The sequence below is a fragment of the Suillus clintonianus genome, assembly GCF_016758775.1.
Source record: "Suillus clintonianus strain FC179 chromosome Unknown DEU56scaffold_34, whole genome shotgun sequence".
Lineage (NCBI taxonomy): Eukaryota > Fungi > Basidiomycota > Agaricomycetes > Boletales > Suillaceae > Suillus > Suillus clintonianus.
Genome location: NW_024539258.1, coordinates 205,688 through 223,334, shown reverse-complemented (window position 1 = coordinate 223,334; position 17,647 = coordinate 205,688). Strand labels below are relative to the sequence as shown.

Here is a 17,647-nt window from a genome sequence, read left to right as displayed (position 1 = left end):
TACCTTCTTCTCACCACGTTCCCGAAGCCCACATTCCCCAACTGCTGCTCCCGCACGACCTCCAAATTATCTCACTCGGAGTATCCAGCCATGCACCACCAGGAATTCCACAAGCACAACAGCAGACAAAGGGGAGGAGCAAGAGTAGGAAGAGATCACGAGAGGAAAGCAGAGCGAGGAGTGCAAATGGCAGACTGGGAGCTCAAGAATTTTCCTTTGGGGATACCCTTGGAGAAGGATCTTACTCAACGGTGTGTCTATCCCTTGTAACCCACACCCCCCTACTCATGCGACCTCAGGTGATGCGTGCACGATATATTCGAACAGGCCAAGAATACCCTATCAAGATCCTCGACAAGAACCATCTAATACCTCGTCAAACGGGGTGCTGGTCACCCCGTAATCATACATCTACAGTGGACCTTCCAGGACGAGTGGAGCCTACGTCAGTACCACGTTCCTCTCCATATGCTGTGTGGGTGCATCCGATCTTATTAGCCACTGTATTCCGCTTTGGCGGCTTGTGCTTCACACTGCCACGCCTGGTCCAGTGATCGGGTGCATAGACCACGCATATATGCCCTTTTCGCAGAACTCCCCTTGTTTATTTCTCACTAGTCTTCGTCCTTCACTTGTCACCCAATGGGGAGATGCAATCTCGCATATCACGCCTTGGCTCCCTCAGCCTTGCCTGTTCCAGATATTACGCAGCACAGATCGTTGACGCACTAGAGTATATGCATGGGAAAGACGTCATACATAGGTGCGTTGCTGCATTACCTTTTCCCGGAGCCTATCTCCACATCGCCTGATACAACTTTCAAATCACTGACGTCACCACAGAGACCTCAAACCCGAGAACCTCCTTCTAGATGGCTAGTACTGAATAAAGATCACTGATTTTGGTACCGAAAGATATTGGAGAACGGAGGTAAGCTAATTCCCCCCGTGTATCCGCCTTTCTCACAACTCCCGAAGCGCAGAGCCAACACATTTGTGGGCACTGCCCAATACATCGCGCCAGAGTTGCTTGAGAGAAACGAGACAAGTAAGAGGTGTGTTTGCCCTATATTAGACAACACACTGCGCTATCTCCTACAAGTATCTGGCGTTTACTATATCGGCTACATACTATAAACTATTGGCTTAGAAACAGTGGTAGACATGTAGGGTACAATATGCTGTCACTGCCCGCAGGATTCATCATTTATGAGATGCCGTGTGCCATCCCCATGTCGGTCGCTCCCCAAGTCGTCTAGGTCATCACCGCGCATATTGACTGCTGTTCCGTATTCGCTCTCCATAATGCCAAAATATCCAAGGTCTGCAGGTATTATCATTAAGGGTAACAATGAAAGGAACAAGAACGAAGACGTACGCAGGACAGCCTATGACGAATGCCGCGACTGCCAAAATAGTATCGCCCTTCCCGAACCCGAGTGCGTCGTACATTGCTGGAGCAAACAAGGGAAATCCAAAACCTGCTAGTGACCTCAAACAGGCGACAGCGGCTACCGCTGAAGGTGAAAGATTTGAGGTGAGTAAAGTGGGAACGAAACTATACGTACCGGAAGCGGCGTGGAGCGGAAAGCATTCGAGGATGTATGTCTGGATACATTGGAAACTCAGAATAATACCGGCTCCTACAAGCGCCATACCCTGTTGAAACCTTCAGTAGAGAAACAGTACTAGGAAAATCAAACTAACAATATCTGGAGCTATCCAATGAGTATGGGCTTGAGAAGTCCAGCCTACGATCAAGCACCCTATTGGAAGTAGTAGAGATCCGGGGACCATAGCAGCTGATGGTGAACTGAATGAACACTTGAGAAAGGAGGTACTATAACAATGTGACGAACGCAATCTGAACTCCGGCTTCCCAACTCCACCGTTTTTATTCTTGAAGTGAACATAAATCTTGTCCGTCGTTCTCGCATTTAACTGGGACGCTCCGACCAACCCTATTCCAAGCGCAATGTAATGAAGGCCAGAGATTCCCGTCGACTGCTGGTATACGCCCTGAAAGATCGATGGTATCGTTGTCAAAAAGACTGAGGGACAATGTGAGATCACGTCCGTGGAAGAATAAATGACTTACGATACAGTAATCCGTACAGATACGCCATGTAAATGCCGAGGAGCTGCACGATCGGCTCATGGGCGAAAAGTGCAAATGGGCGACTGAGTGATTTGGTCATGATAGTCCGCCAACTATGTGAACCATGGTCATCATAAAAGTTACAGGGATTATAGGAGGACTTACGAGCGATCTTGGCTGAAAGGAGTACAGATTGGTCTGTGCGGCCCCTTTTCAGCATCCATCGATTTGCGAATCCGCTCTGCCTTCCTTTCCAATAAGACGGGTTCATAAGCTGATTATGGTTAATGAGGTTGAGTAAATCGTGACCAGTCAGTGACTCACTCTCTTGTAGCACAAACATTCCAATGATAAGAATAGCTACATCCACGATAGACGTAGACCAAAACTGTTAAAGAAATGAGAGAATAATCCTCCATCAGTGGAAGCATCACATACCACCCATCTCCAGGTTGAGAATTGAGCGATCCTGGTGAAAATTTAGGTAGTGCCATTGGAGTTGGAATGACCACAAACCAGGCACCTGTGATAGGTCCTACAACGGGTCCCAATAACGGGGCTAAGGCCACAATAGCGACGCCCTGTCCTCTATCTTCTGGTAGCCAGCAGTCTGCAAGAAAGCCGGCGCCAATCTCAAGGGGGAAACCATTCAGAGAAAATACTTTCTATTCAATAAATTCAAGCTTTACCGACATAACCGCGCTCCCTCCGAGGCCAGCAAGGAATCGAAATGCAAGAAGCTCGGACTCTGACTGTGCGAATCCACATCCAATATTGAATGCTATCAATCCCTTGTAAGAATGGAGATGAAAATATAGATTAACTTGTAAAGATCACATACCAAGATACCATAGATTTGACAGTTGCAAAACGCGTGACCGCCCGTAAATCTCACTCAATGGACCCAGGCACAATGGCCCCATCGCTGGTACGTAGTTTGGTTGATCAATGAGGTATCTAGTATTCAACAAATTTGCATACCAAAAGCAAGCACAAAGATGGATGTTGTGAGTGCAAGTACAACAGCGTTGTTAATCCCAAAGGCAGATGCCACTTGGTCAATCGCAGGCGCGACCATAGAGGACGAAACTGGACTAATAAAACTAAATGCTGCTATGATGATTGTCGCAGCCCATCTGCGTCTAGCGCTCCAACTATGTAAGAACTGTAAGTCCAATAACCATGCTGATCTGCTTATGCAACGTACTTTTTAGGATTTTGAGGGTCATCTGGGCCGTCCCAGTCAACAATTAAAATATCTGTGATATTTTCTGCCGCAAGCAGTTCGCTGTCATGCGGCTTCTGAGAATTACTCTGTTCCAGAATATGATGGGCCGAGTTTGGAATGCAGTCGCCTTGTAAAGTTAGTGTGGAAGACACCGAGTGCAGTATGCCTCGCCGCCCGTCAGTGACAGTACGATGAACCGAGTTTGGCGCGTGATCGCCTTGTAGAGTCAATGCCGAAGTCATTGGATATAGTATGCCTTGCCGCCCGCCAGTCACAATACGATGGGCCGAGTCTGACGCCTCATCGTCTCGTAAAGTTAGGGCTGAAGACATCGAGTGTAATATGTCTTGCCCCCCGGCAGTCACGGATGCAGTTTGGTTTGTGGTGGGCATGCGCGAATGACATTTCTATAGTTCATTCCTGTCATACTTATAAGTTAACGTAGGAGCCTGTTACTGTGTTGCTTACCTTGCATTTACTTTCGCTCGGACCTGAGTCGGAGTCCCTACAATGATGTGACACACCAGTTTACTGTAAGGCCACCGGTGCCATCGGGGCACACCTTTGGCCGACAGTCCACTGGTCTTGGATGACGGCAGAATATACGGCTATTAGTGAATCCTTGAGATACCATCACTCCTTGATCAATACAAGGCCGATCTCACGCATTCAATACGCACAATATAACACTGGAAGAAGCTGGAAGAAGCTCGTTATTACCACATGAACAGGTGCCCGCTTCAGCTGCTAAACTGGTGCCACGCGAGACGGTGGCCCGGGTGATTGTTCATTGCTGTCTGTTTGGATTAAGTATCATCACTCGGTGATCACGCCACGTACTACTGAAACTTATTCGGTTGGAAATGCTATGCTTGTTTCGCATGATCCATTAGGCTCGTTCAGTTATGTTATGTAAGGACTGCTAATGTGTCCAACAGGCTCCACCTTCTTTGTATTAGTTTTGCAACTGCATGAAACAAGGGGCTTACCGGGTGTCTGTTCTCGTTAAGGGTGACCGAATTGCGCCGACGCAACTGCCAGTGTAATACACAATGTTTCCGCCTATTGTCGATGAGTTTTTGACACCCAAAATCTTCAATATCTGCCCATGCGCCTTCCTGCCAATGTGTCGAGACTCGAGAGAGGGAGAGACGAGTGACTAAGTGAGGGAGCTGTATCATAAGTGACGCCATGTGAAACTACCACGCGCCTCGTAAATCATGAAACCCAAAACGGGACGACATAGGCGTCCGTGGAGTGATGACTAATGAGATAAGAAAATTGTCGATGTTGGATGTCCAACAGGGGATATAACCATTTGCAACACAAAGCACTGGTCATCCTGCAGTGTGTTAGCACAACGCACTAACCAGAATGCAGCTTGCTCGATCACTTGAGCTGATAGATATGTTGATAGTTGATGACTCATCTGAAATCACCCGCGAGTCTGAATCTGACGATGAGTTGGCAACTTCTCGGATCCAGCGAACAATCATTTTTCATCCTTCGAGCATTCTGGCTATCCTTCAATGCTAGTACCCTCTTCGGTAAAGAGTACCCTTGAATCTTCCATCTTCGACTTTGTCGTCCCAATCTGCACCATCGACAATCGTCTCTCCTCCGGCACGGAAAGTGATGTCCTGGCATTTGCGCTCAAGGGGACTTGTGTCACGACGACGCTCGAGAAGAGTCCAGGCGACTGGTCGAAATCAAACGTTTCCTTCGAGCATACGCGGTATGTGAAGGTAACGATGACTAAGAGGTTGCAGATGACGAGACTGAGGGCGGCCTAATTCGGTTGGACTCTGGGTGGATGTTGCAGCGAGGACAGGAGCGTGCTCACCTTTACATGCACCAAGATGAGCGTGACTAGTGTGTCGTACTTGAAGAGTATTATAGTGTGGGGGATAGTGACGGCAGTGATCAGTAGTGATGCACCGAATGCGGAGAACACTAATATTCTTCTGCTATTTGGTAATCCTACATTTTTCCACAGCTGCATCGGTGCAGCAATAAGAGAAACATCCGCGATCACATCCGCTGCATGAACATATAAATTGAAGCCCATAGCACTCACAGAAAGCACAAAAAGGTACTGACTGATCAGCTGCGAGAGCGCCACTGACTTGCCCATGTAGCACGAGTCGAAAATGCACTTGCAAATTTTCTGCGCGAGCAGCACGGCCCACATGCACGCGAAGGATACAGCGATGAGATAAGTTATCTGTCTGTGAACCTTGCGGTCCGAGTGATTGGCGACTCGGATAATGGAGACAATAACGCTCATACGCGCAGCCCTGGACCAGTGAGTTGGAAATGTACCTAAATGAAGTAGGATGCGCACCACGGGACGGAAGTGAGGGCCACTGCGCGTGTCCAAGTTGGGACTGATCTGAAGGTGCGGTAAATCTTGTAGTGCGAATGGATTCACTCACAACCCGTTGAGTCCTGGAGCCATATCCATGCCAAGCAAACAACTGGGTGATGAGGTTGGTTACTGAGAAAATCAGCGCACTAGGAATGTTCTACCGTCTGATATAAGTGCCAATGCCGCCCATACATCTTCCCACCAGAATTGACGCTGCCACCATCTGTAAACGAGCCTGAAGACAGTGCAAAGTATAGCAATACTATGCAATACCAACGCAGTGACTTTTTGGAGAACGATCAATTGACATAAGAGCGCAACATACTGCTGCTCGCAACTCACCTATCAGTTGATAGAAGGATGCCATGATGTTAGACACAAAGGAAAGATCAGCTTTAGGTGGAAATTGTGACGACTGGCATAGCCTATGTGTGAAGTGACGACAACCTGCAGGGTTGCAAAGTTCGACAAATTGGGAAGATCCCACACATGGAACTCGCCAGACATATGCATGATACGGTCATGTTACTCGATTACGAGGTCTTAGTACAACACTGTGCAAAAGTCATGTCAAACTTAGCCGCACCTACTAACTGTCGCGCCCAAGTGCCTCCTCGACCACTTCAATTGACACCTTTCATGTTCTCGGACGTTCTCGACGCTGATCAAGGGGAAAATTGGCTGAGTCGATCAAAGAATGAAGTTCGAGTGTCAGGCTTTAAAGTTTGAGCATGTGAAGTTTGAGCGCTACCCTGAGTAGCTGCGTTTCGGGTCAGTCATGCACCTACGCCTACTATGACAGCCGTGTGAAATTTGAACGTTTGAACCTTGAGAATACCCTTCTTGACTCCTCCCGCTCGACGAGTCGATGTGCTTTAGCTCCTCTTGATGATTTTATGACACTATAAACACGCATTACAGGCGCTCCAGATGCTATTGATGCTGTAGATAATGAGACTGCTGTCAAGCCACCAACAGCCATCCTGGGAACGCACCAGATCGTCACAACAGGTGTACAACACAACACTCCCTAGTCGTGGGTTTTTTGATGTTCTGCTAGATCTGCCTTGCCCTTACTATAACGTGGAACGCTTCCATAATGATGATTCTTGACGATTCCAGGAGTGAACGTGATAGTCTGACGTGATCAGACCGCCTCGAGGAAGAAAATGTATTGCTGGAAAACGTCGAAGACTGACTGAGGTAACGACTCACGAGCTCGTCTGAGTCAGGGTAAATCTTTTGCACGTGGTTCTAACAACAACTCTACTGAACAAATTTTGCTCAAGCCCTCACAGTCTGCCCCTCAAGCAATGATGGGAAGGAGTCTAATCTAAAACTATGTGTGCATCTACAGTCTCATTACCGACGCGGCCACCTCATCAACAAATATCGCTCCTCAAGAATCACATGCATCCACTTCTACTTCAACACTGCCCTTCTCGAAAACCGTAACGATAAAGTTCAGAGCCCGGTATACTGGCGGTTCCATTTCGAAATCTCCGAGTCAAAGCTGAACGCCGACAATAACGGATAACGGAGCTTGGAAGATGAAGGGAGTCAAGGTATTTCGGCGAGGTCAAATCAATACCAGCGCGAAAGAGACGCATCCAACCACTCAGCGATGCGAGAAAATGCTGAATCAAGGACGTCTCCGGGAAGGAATTTGTCCGGCGTAAGAAATCCAGCTTGTCGGGTTGAAAAGGTTCGTGACTTACTTCTAGGAACTCCGCACATCACCAATAAGAATAGTTCACAGAGAAAACATGTTACCGTTGTTGATATCAGACGCCGCAATGATGTGTTTCCACAGGAAAACCACCACCAGCCGCAGCCTTGCTCCATAGCGTCAATGTTGCCCGACCACAAAGGAGTTGAGATCCTAATAGTATGTTGACGCGTGTTACTAGATGTTGGCTATATCTAGTAACACAGCACCTGTGCGCTCACGACCAAGCTTCAGGACACGCCCACAGTGTGACACACAGGGCCAGTCGATATGTCTCGCCTGAGCACAGGTGCCTTTTTATGTTTCGATGCACAAAACACCAACCACATCGAAGAAAGGCAAGGGCATAATCAAAAGGACATGGTGCGATCTATTGGTGGCTTGATGCCGAGTCGAAATAACGAACCTAGTATATATGCTCCAGAACCTCCAGAATATACCACGCCTCTTCAAATCTCCATTGATCAGTATCATAATCGATACCGATTCGAATCTTGACGAATACAAACCCACAGAAGCCAGTCCTGCGTCCCATATCCGCCCATGAAAAGTTCTGTCGCCCAATAGCAAGATGCTGTAGAGTCCTCGTGCACAGAAGGAAGCGCCCTCCACGGGAGCACAAACATCGTCCGCCAACACGGTAAAAGCGTGCCTTTTCAAGCTCGACAGAGCGTCTACCGGCATCATTATAAGAAAACGCAGTGGAGTACCACTCTCAGGCTGGCCTGGTGACCTCTGCTAAAAACAAATGGAAACAGTTACAGATTCACCACCATCCTGTGTACACGACCTGTCCATGTCAGCCACCGGCGTCATTGATGAACAACAGTACGATGATCACGGATATACATCTGACCAGTCGGGAAAGCTTGGGAGGAGTGCTGCCACCATCTGTATAGGCGGTATCCTTGCTACATTGGTATGTGCAATGTAGCGCTAGTAGGGCGTGACGCGGCCACAGTTGGTAGTCGATCAGGGCACAGCGGGTATGTAAACTCACAACGAGTCACACCCACGGCGATGCTATACTGGGACCCCGTCAGTTCATGTCAGGACACTATTTACATTCTGCGTCAGCTCCAAGACATCGCTTCGCTCACCAAGTGCCGAGAAACAGCTTGATAAACCTTGTTATTAAGACAATTGAAAATGTTGAAACGTTGAAGGACCGAAGCGCCGAAAGACTCTGGATTTGACTTGACTGCTCGCGTAATCACCGCACACAAAAGAGCGGGGTAAAAAATATATTGCAAGGCAGAACAAGAGAAGGGCTGATTTAGAGTACCTCGATGCGTTTACAAGTACTGCTCGAAACTAGACATACATATCTCGTCAACGAGATGCCAAACAAGACTGATACATACATAATCTTACACGTAGAACACTAAGTTAGTAAATATCATATAAATCATAACAAGCATCGCAATACAAAGTTCTGAAAGAACCGCTCACGCAAATTTCTGAGAATCGATCACGCAGATTTCTGAAAGAGCGCGCTCGCGTCCTGAAAAATTCGCTCGCGCAAAGTCCTGAGAGGCCGCACCCACACTAGATGATGAAGCGCAAATTAGTTTCCTAAAAAGAGTTATTCAAAATCCAGCACCAAAAACACCATCAAACACTCACAATAGGATGCGAGCTCGACAATTGTGGTATCTGTCGATAATTCTGCTTCAGAATGTCCCTAACGCTCTTGAGTAGCTCTTGGTAACTTTGTACCGGCTTTTGTGCTGTGCATAAAAAAAGCGCAAACAAAAGAAAAAAAGCAAAGGCAGTCGGTCAGCCAATCAACCTCATGCAACGAGAAACAAAACTCGACTAACTCAGAGACGTAACAAACGCCTGTCGCCCATCCAATATCAGTTCTAAACAGGCGGAAAGACAAAATCAAGTAAAAGCTCACGTAGCTCATAGCACCAACAGCCATACCGCCCTGCGTCGTATCGGCACTGGTCTGACTATCGCTACAGCCAGCGAATGATATCTAGATAGATAGATAGATAGATAGATAGGGTCAGCGCGAGCGGCAGAAGCAGAAGCGAACAGCACAACACATAACGCCACCAAGCACTTACCACGTCAGCAATTGCATACTTCTCCGCTTGATGCGCAGCAGTCGTGTGAATCCCCTTGAGGCGTCCATTCGAATGGTACTGCAAGATCATGAGTCGAGTTCCCCGCTGACTGAAGCATATCGTGCTCACGATGTATGACAGATCTGGCAGTCGTGGGCGTTCAGTCAGCTTTCTGTCATTACGGAATGACGTACTTACCTAGTGCCGTTCCTGAGTGACAAGACTATAGGGGAAGAATCTATCAGACATGTCAGATGGGCGCGTTGTACGAACGATCTTACATCAAAGATAGCCTTGAATGAATTGGGATCCGTTAGTTCCGAACAAAACCCTATTAACGTTAAGACTTACGGTCAGACGGCAGCCCTCTGGCAATGGTTTCACCTGTGCAAGTTCTCATCAGTGTCTTTCTCTTCCCTTATTGTTGGACAGGCGTACCATGATGCGGTGCATGACCTGTATTAGAGTTGTGAGCATCAACACAATATTAACGATAAAAGACCCTCACGTCATCAAGAATTATTCCCGCCTTCTTGTAGTCGACAGGGTATATCACTATAGAAATCCAATGATGTTCTGAAGACAAGAAAACATTAAATGTCTTACCTTCATCAAGTCCGTCCACTTCATCCCCATCCTTATCTGGAACTTGCCCCCCGTGACCCGAGTCTAACGACAATGAGTGTCATTCGGAAATGATGACCGAAGGTTCGAAAAAAAAGTATAACGTACAGTGAAAAAATAGTGCATCATGGGGATGGGCATCCTTTACAAGCCAGCGCATCGCATCCAGAATATTCTTCCTTGTCGGCATTTGCCTCGGATTATCGGTTTCGTCTACCAACATCACAATATCACCGTCTTTGTAGCCCCAACTAGCTAAAGCGCGGTATGAGTATGAGCATCAACGCGCAATATTGACGGACAGAGAAAAACATACAAGTCAAGAACCGTTTCACGTTATGCACATCGTTGATACAGCCCCGAAGCTCGCGTCGTTGGCCTTTATAATTGATTCCGATCTGAAAAAAGGCAAAGGCATTCGACTCGGATTATCAATTAGTATGGTGTCTTCACTCACGCAGAGCGCTTTCTTCCGTCCGGTGCACTTTGAATACTGGAAATGCTGATGCCCATTATGGTGCACGACGTGTTTGTGCATACGGGGCTGGATCTGGTGTTGGGGCTGGATCTGGTGTTGGGGCTGGATCTGGTGTTGGGCATGTTGGGCAATAATGACGGGCCTGTGCGCGCTGCTTCCTGAGTTTCCGCGCGGTCGGTGACCATGACCGGAGGGACCTGCGTGAGGTGTTTGAGGACGAAGATGTTGTGAAGAATTTGAGTGGTGCAGGTTTTGCGAACTGGTTGCGCGGCGAAGTGCAGGCTGAAGTTGCAGGTTTTGCGAACTGGATGCGCGGCGAAGTGCAGGCTGAAGTTGCAGGTTTTGCGAACTGGTTGAGCGGTGAAGTGAATGGGTTGAAGGCTGAGTGGGTTGTTCCGCGAAACGAAGCTGGGAGGGGGTGCGCCGAATGGTTTGAGGCATGGCAGAAGTCGAATGGGAATGTTGGTGATTGCCGTGTCTGTGGGACTGACCTTGAGTGTGATTGTGATTGTGATTATTCCTGGATGGCTTTGAAACGAATTGCGGAACAGGCATGGGTGGAGGACGTGGTGCATGACGAGACATTAAAGGGTGAGGTGGTGGTTGAGGCATATAGGGAGAGGGGGGTGGTCGGGTTGCATGGGGAATTGGTGGTGGAGGTGCGCGTCCGCGAAAGTCTTCATCATTAAGCGAACGAAGAATCTCATGTGAATACATGCTGTAAGAGGACGGGGAAGTAATGAAGCGGCAACTTGAATAAATACCGCATGAAAGCTTACTGTGGACTGTGGGGAAATTCATTGTGAGCTCGTCAACGTCTTCTGAAAAGAGAAAAAAATACTTTGGTGAGGCTGATCGCGGAGCGTTTGGGAGACCGAGGGGCGCAAATGGCTTGGGGAAAGGATCATGGGATCGATGGAGATCCCTGACATTAGTTGTTCAGTAACAAGTTGCTGCATGATGATGTAGACGATTGCGTACCTCACTGGGGGGATTCCAGGGCTATATAATCACAGTTGGGTATTTGAAAGGACAGAAAGCAAAGGTATGATGACTGACGATGGGATTGGGAACCTAGGATTTGGGGAACGTCTGCGATCTTGGACAGGGTCGTTGCCACGTAGATCCCACATCATTGTGTTGACTTGAGTATAGGATTTGAAGCGCGGGAAGAAGAGGAATGCAGGACAGCCTGGCATGGTGAAGGTCGGGGTGAGCACATTGTGAGTAGGAAGCTTAAATAGTGTTCTATGAGTGTATTGAGTGACTTACGGTGAGGAGGAAAGGCCGAGAAGACCTGGAGAGGGATGTCTGACTGGGGCAGGGCTGAAAAAAGAGCATCTCAGCGAGAACAGCGGCTCTATTTGACTGAACTGGGGCAGCTGCTGTCACTGAGTTCCTAGAACCGAGTGAGTCTGTTTTTGGCAAGTCATGCCAGTAAGTCGCGCGCCTCCGAGTCGGGGGCCGTGCCGTGCCAGAGATCCGCACTACTCCCACGAACATGGTAGCGCTCACCGATGGACTCGTCGCACAGCACCGCCAAGGAATTCCAAGAGATTTTGGAGCAATGACGGAGATCTATATTGCGATGAGTCACGTGTCAACGCTAGTATAACACACCGGTGGGTGTCTTGAGTCACCGGCAAGTATGTGTTGAGTATAGTGCTTCTCATGACTTTTAAAATGGGTGCACTGCTGTGCATCTAGTACTGGTGCTTGGAATGAGCTTGGTGATTTCACTGATAGTATTCTATTTTTAGGTAATATAAGTCGAAGATTAATCTCAAACACGGATGATGCACTGCGATGCTGCTGCGGCACGGGGTCGGCAACTAAGTCACAATCAAGCTTCTAGTCTGTTTTTAATTTTATTATGACGAGCCACCTTGACGCCCTTTTTCTCCTTCCCGTTTGCAACGGTTTCCTGAGTACCGTAGGCCCCACTCAATATATTACGGTTCATCATCCATGTTCATTACCCCGAGAAACCTTCTCCATGTCACCTCTCGCATTATTCTCGCAATCATCCGTATTCCCGCTCTTATTTCTCTCTTCATTCTCGTCATCCTTTACACCATAACAGAGCAACGCTTTTCTGAAAAGTTTTTTGCCGAACGTTACACATGGCAACCTGCTTTTCCTTCAAGCTGGAGGTCCTTGCTTCTCCTCCTCCTCGTAATCCCCATCTTTTCATTCATCCAAATACTCCGTCTCTTGGCTTATCGTTTCCTACTTCCCCTCCTTATCTATCGATGGAATAAAGCATTCGGAACCGCAGACCCGTCTCAGCAAGGTTATGTCATGTTCCATCGAGATGGTTCTGTCGAAAGACGTCAACTTTTCAACCACACCGAGGAAGAAAATGCCCTCATGGAAAACGTCGAAGAAGGTGCTAGCGTTCGCTCATTCTCCAGACCGACATCTCCTACCCCACGTCCCGCGTCCCATCTCAAACTCTGGAGGATACAGCTAGTCGCATACATCCTCCTTTTTTGCACAAGTACATGGGTTGGAGTCCATTACGAGCATCCTGGCGATGTCCGCTATAGGGATATCATTCAAGAGGCCGTCGCACATCCTCGAAAACAAGGCTACGCAAAGCAAGGTGAGCGAATCCTCGAACCCGAAACCCAGCTTACCCTCTTTCAGAGAAATTTTTCATCGCTGCAATGTTCTACAATAATGAATATGTTATTCCCTACTGGCACGATACCCTCATCAAAGTCATTCACTATCTCGGTCCGGACAACGTTTTCGTCTCTGTCGTCGAGAGCCACAGTTCCGATAGCTCCCCTCAGCTCCTTCAAGCACTGGATGCAGACCTTGAACTTTTGGGTGTACCGCGGCGCATACTCACGGGAGATACAACAGTACCAAAACCAGCTGATCTGCGCGGAAACCCACGCATCGAATTCCTAGCGGCCACGCGTAATCGCGCACTTGAGCCCCTAACAGAAGGAGCGTACGATAGAGTCGTGTTCTCGAATGACATCTATATCGAGCCCGAGAGTTTTGTCGAGTTACTAGAAACGAACAATGGGAATTATGACATGGCATGTGGTTTAGACATGGGTCATTTCGGGTAGGCACATCATCCCACCTGCTACGGCATATCCCTCATTCTAATTATGGTTAAGCGCCTATGACATGTGGGTTCTCCGAGATCGACAGGCCAAGCTCACCAGTGCCATGTGAGTCCCGAACTTTGTTCTCAAAAACACACGTGTCTAATTCAGTCTCTAGCTGGCCGTATTTCTTCGACGAAGCTGACTATCAGGCAATGCAGACCGAGTCTCCTGTCCCCGTATTCACCTGCTGGAATGGTATCGTAGTCTTCAATGCAGATCCTCTTCTCCCGATAGCGCTGCGCTCCAACCGCACCCTCTCCAACGACCCTCTGCCATACGAATTACCAGCGACTCACCCAGCAGCACACAATACCTCGATGCGCGGCCCGAGTCCTGCTCTAACGCCCCCAATACAATTCCGCGCGTCTGCGCCCGAAGAATGTTTTTCGTCAGAAAGCTTCCTACTCCCATATGATATGCGGCGCCAGTTCAATCTTCAGCAAATTTACGTCAACCCGAGGGTGATTACGGCTTATGACTGGAGGTGCGTTATATGCTGCGTTATTGGATAGCGCCTTATGTTGTTGCGATAGGTTTTATTTCTATTTCAAGTGGCTTATGCGCCACCCCGTACTACAATGGTGGATCGAAAAGGTGTATAATGGTGCATGGATGGCAAGATCTGTGATGGTCGTGGGCGATGCGGACAAGATTTTCTGGTGGGATGGTGGAGACTGTCATCCATGGTGGTGACGAGTCTCAGTTATGACATTGAAGGGCAATAGGGTCACGGGACGATTTGGTTTGAACGCCCGTTTACTAATACTTTGATTACCTCGGAACATACCAGGTAGATTGATTACGCTTGTTTGTCGTTGCAGTATTAATATACCATTTTAGACGCATATTTTACGAGACTTAGGGCTCGTTCTGAGGGTCGATTCAAAGGGTAACAACGTCGTCGACGAGGCTCTGCGTCTCAAAAGCTTGGTTGTGCAATTTCCGCCCTACATAATCCTCTGTGTTCCTACCCAAGTACGTCTTTCGTGATGTCTTTCCCAACTACCGTTCACAGGATCACTGTTGTTATGCTACTGTTGTTAAAGATCAAGTATTCGACAAGAGCTTAGCGCCCGTGTTTTGTTCAAAGTCCCTAACTATGGTGACCAGTCACCTCTGTCAAACCCCCGCATCAAATCTGATGCAAAGTCGTTCTATTCGCCTTGTACTGTAGATCATACCCCCACACCATACTTGGCAAACTCGCACACGTCGCCTCTATACCGATTCTGACGTGAGAGCACTGGTATCGTGCCCGCCTTGTACCCCTACCCCCACATCATACTTGACAAACTCGCACGAGTATAACGCATCGCCACTATAACGACTCTGACGTGAGAGCTGTGCGCTACTTGCCTCGAGTTATAAACCTCGCAGTGAAGGCCTGCATCGTCCAACTACTCGATTTTGATTCACCCCACCCCCACACCACACCACGCCATGTTATCCGATACCACCAAAACCGATATCAACTCTCTCCCTGCTGCATTCGACCTCCTCCGCCGGGACCGGCACACCTGTAAACGCCAATGGATGTGCACTTCCTGGGAGCTGGAGCTGGAGCTGTCCGTGATCCAACAAACAAGTATCCTAGAAATCACGCTCGATGCGCAAGAGCAGCATAATCGTGACCTCGTCGAGTTCTTGCGGTGCTCTCGTTCGTCTAGTATACCGTATTGGAAGCACCACATGCCAACACCGTATTGGAAGCATCACATGCCAACACCGTATTTAAAGCTACCCATGCCTGAAGCTTCTGATTATATATCTATTCCGATGTACACCCAGCCTAGTCCGCCTCCTCCAGGACGAAAGAGGGCGTTATTGGTGAGTGTTGGTTGTGTTGCGAGCGAGCGATATCTGATTAATGATTCTCTGAACCCGAAACCGACACTGCGCATCTATCAGATTGGAATTAATTACATAGGCCAACGCTGTGAACTAAGAGGATGCAATAACGACATCCGTCATATCTTACCATGCCTTATTAGTACGTGCAGTTCTATGCATCTCAACGACAGCTCTGTGCCGTGCTCTCACTAACTCTAACTCCTTGCAGATCAATGGGGATACGATCCGCGGGATATTGTACAATTGACTGATGATGGGAATGGCCCGTTGCCGACTAAACATAATATTTTAGTTGAGATGCATCGTTTGGCGTTTTATGCGAGGGCTGGGGACTCTATGTTCTTCCATTGTACGTTTGTTCTCTCTTGCTTTGATGTTATCCTTGGACTTTGGTTCATACGAGTGCTTTGCACAGTTTCAGGGCATGGGAGCCAAGTCCGCGACCTTGATGGTGATGAAGTTGATGGTTATGATGAAGGTAGGACTCAGGCTCTTTGATATCGATATCGATATCCAGAAAGCTTATTGCTAATGCGCCGTACAAAGTTATATGTCCAGTCGACTATCAACAGTCGGGTGTGATTAACGACGATGTCGGGTGTTTTTCCGTTTTCATCAAAGAACAAGACTGATTGATAGGTCTTTAGGAAATACATGATATCATGGTCAGTATCATTATGCGTCACCCAAACGAACGCCTTGTGGTATTCGAATAGCCGTTGATGGAACGTTCGCAGGTGAAGCCACTTCCAGCTGGCTCACGGTTGACGGTAAGAAGAGTAATCAGGGACGCGAACATCGCTGAATGCCATGGCTTTGCAGGCGCTTTTTGATGTAAGCATCTTATGTTATGATACCGGAACTGCAAGTGCCGAATGAACTCTAGTCATGCCATTCTGGCACGGTGCTCGGTGAGCCCCAAATCAACTTCATCGCTGAAAGATGCTGAGGGATGATTAGATTTGCCTTACCTCGTGAGAGAGCAGTATCCTCTTCGTAATTTGGTTTCGTCTGATTGTCACAACAGTATGACTCCGGACAGCGCAGGTTCGTCTATGGCGTTACACCAGATGCTCGCACCAGGAAACACTCCCAGGCACAAGTTGTGAGCATCAGTTTCAGTTTCGATTTCTGCGAGTTGTGTTTCTCAACCAACATTGAATAGGTTTGTTTCTCGGGTTGTGGCGATTCAGAAGAGAGCGAAAGCGTGACGCTGCCTGATCAGCCTATAGGCGGACTTATGACTTTTGTGGGTAAACCTTCCATCGCGTTCTTTTTGTTCCTTCTAATTTCTTTTTTTCCTTCCTTGAAGGCTTTCAAACATGTTTTCTGTCGGTGCCGAACTCTTATTGCCGGCCCAGCTAGCTAATACTAGGACTTTGTCCAGCTTGTACGGGGAGTCTGACTTTCCAAAGTAGATTCGAACAGATCTGTGCGTTCGTACGTACAACCTTGCCAGACGCCAGACAACAACCCCAATTCTCCTGCTCAAATCCTCTCGTTTGTCCATTTGTTCTTATCCAGACTATGTATAGCCACTGATATTGATATTGCACAGGATACAACGTTGCCTTTCTATATTTGAAATTTGAACGGCCTGGAGACGGGATTAGGTCGTAATCACTCCTTATACGTTAACATGATCGTGCACATTTGATCTCGTTGACATCGTTCCGATATAACTTTTTTTCCGCTGGGCGTTCGTAAGTACTATTAAGACCAATCGCGCAGGACAAGGACACTGCTCATATCGATGACCAAAGAATTTGGAGCTGGGCTCCCCGAAGCGTTCCCGAAGATGATGCTCACATGCCATTCATCTAACCAATTTGCACAGCGATGATTGGCCAGATTGGCAAAAGTGACGCTGCTTCCATATCTTATCGCGCCTCTTCGGTCCCAAAAGCTTGCCCAGAGATGATTATTGTCTGGCAACAGGTGATATGTGATCGCAAGCTCCATATAATCTCCGTACCGTCGTCCAAGGCAGCGAATTCGTCTGCCTCCTATCCGTCGTGGAGATGATGCACCTGTCAGCGAAGCTCGCCGAGACTGGTATATTGTTGCC

At 48.0% G+C, this 17,647-nt stretch overlaps 5 protein-coding genes across 5 annotated transcripts; 2 read left to right on the top strand and 3 right to left on the bottom strand.

Moving 5' to 3' along the window:
- Nucleotides 1–892: 892 nt before the first annotated feature.
- On the bottom strand, nt 893–3,176 carry DEU56DRAFT_857439 (major facilitator superfamily domain-containing protein; the record flags this gene model as incomplete). The annotated part of the gene is made up of 13 exons (XM_041355282.1): nt 893–931; nt 979–1,324; nt 1,379–1,659; nt 1,708–1,802; nt 1,860–2,051; nt 2,099–2,211; nt 2,264–2,372; nt 2,423–2,486; nt 2,537–2,567; nt 2,615–2,730; nt 2,788–2,879; nt 2,940–3,023; nt 3,080–3,176. 12 exons carry the CDS (start codon nt 3,174–3,176, stop codon nt 1,264–1,266), a joined length of 1,335 nt encoding a protein of 444 aa, XP_041208607.1. The 3' UTR covers nt 893–931; nt 979–1,263.
- Nucleotides 3,177–4,845: 1,669 nt separating this feature from the next.
- Nucleotides 4,846–5,997, bottom strand: DEU56DRAFT_736535 (uncharacterized protein; the record flags this gene model as incomplete). Its single annotated transcript, XM_041348519.1, has 5 exons — nt 4,846–5,115; nt 5,170–5,366; nt 5,427–5,692; nt 5,758–5,803; nt 5,856–5,997. Coding segments are annotated over 5 exons (921 nt in total), but the record flags the coding sequence as incomplete, so codon positions are not given.
- Nucleotides 5,998–8,971: 2,974 nt separating this feature from the next.
- Nucleotides 8,972–11,799, bottom strand: DEU56DRAFT_912617 (caspase domain-containing protein; the record flags this gene model as incomplete). Its single annotated transcript, XM_041357423.1, has 19 exons — nt 8,972–8,998; nt 9,050–9,153; nt 9,247–9,265; nt 9,327–9,407; nt 9,499–9,576; nt 9,628–9,641; nt 9,697–9,721; nt 9,780–9,791; nt 9,850–9,882; nt 9,937–9,954; nt 10,007–10,053; nt 10,105–10,167; nt 10,231–10,377; nt 10,439–10,520; nt 10,580–11,318; nt 11,380–11,385; nt 11,442–11,525; nt 11,582–11,602; nt 11,660–11,799. The coding sequence occupies 19 exons, from the start codon at nt 11,797–11,799 to the stop codon at nt 8,972–8,974; spliced, it is 1,740 nt and encodes a 579-aa protein (XP_041208605.1).
- A 1,171-nt stretch (nt 11,800–12,970) lies between these two features.
- DEU56DRAFT_736658 (glycosyltransferase family 69 protein) lies at nt 12,971–14,421 on the top strand (the record flags this gene model as incomplete). The annotated part of the gene is made up of 5 exons (XM_041348526.1): nt 12,971–13,205; nt 13,250–13,682; nt 13,738–13,791; nt 13,844–14,212; nt 14,262–14,421. The coding sequence occupies 5 exons, from the start codon at nt 12,971–12,973 to the stop codon at nt 14,419–14,421; spliced, it is 1,251 nt and encodes a 416-aa protein (XP_041208604.1).
- A 373-nt stretch (nt 14,422–14,794) lies between these two features.
- On the top strand, nt 14,795–17,222 carry DEU56DRAFT_346131 (caspase domain-containing protein). The gene is made up of 16 exons (XM_041345774.1): nt 14,795–14,830; nt 14,903–15,555; nt 15,637–15,718; nt 15,788–15,928; nt 15,995–16,057; nt 16,126–16,172; nt 16,227–16,244; nt 16,317–16,349; nt 16,402–16,413; nt 16,466–16,490; nt 16,540–16,553; nt 16,607–16,684; nt 16,745–16,828; nt 16,892–16,910; nt 16,967–17,079; nt 17,138–17,222. Exons 2-16 carry the CDS (start codon nt 15,169–15,171, stop codon nt 17,162–17,164), a joined length of 1,143 nt encoding a protein of 380 aa, XP_041208603.1. The 5' UTR covers nt 14,795–14,830; nt 14,903–15,168; the 3' UTR covers nt 17,165–17,222.
- The last annotated feature ends 425 nt before the right edge of the window (nt 17,223–17,647 follow it).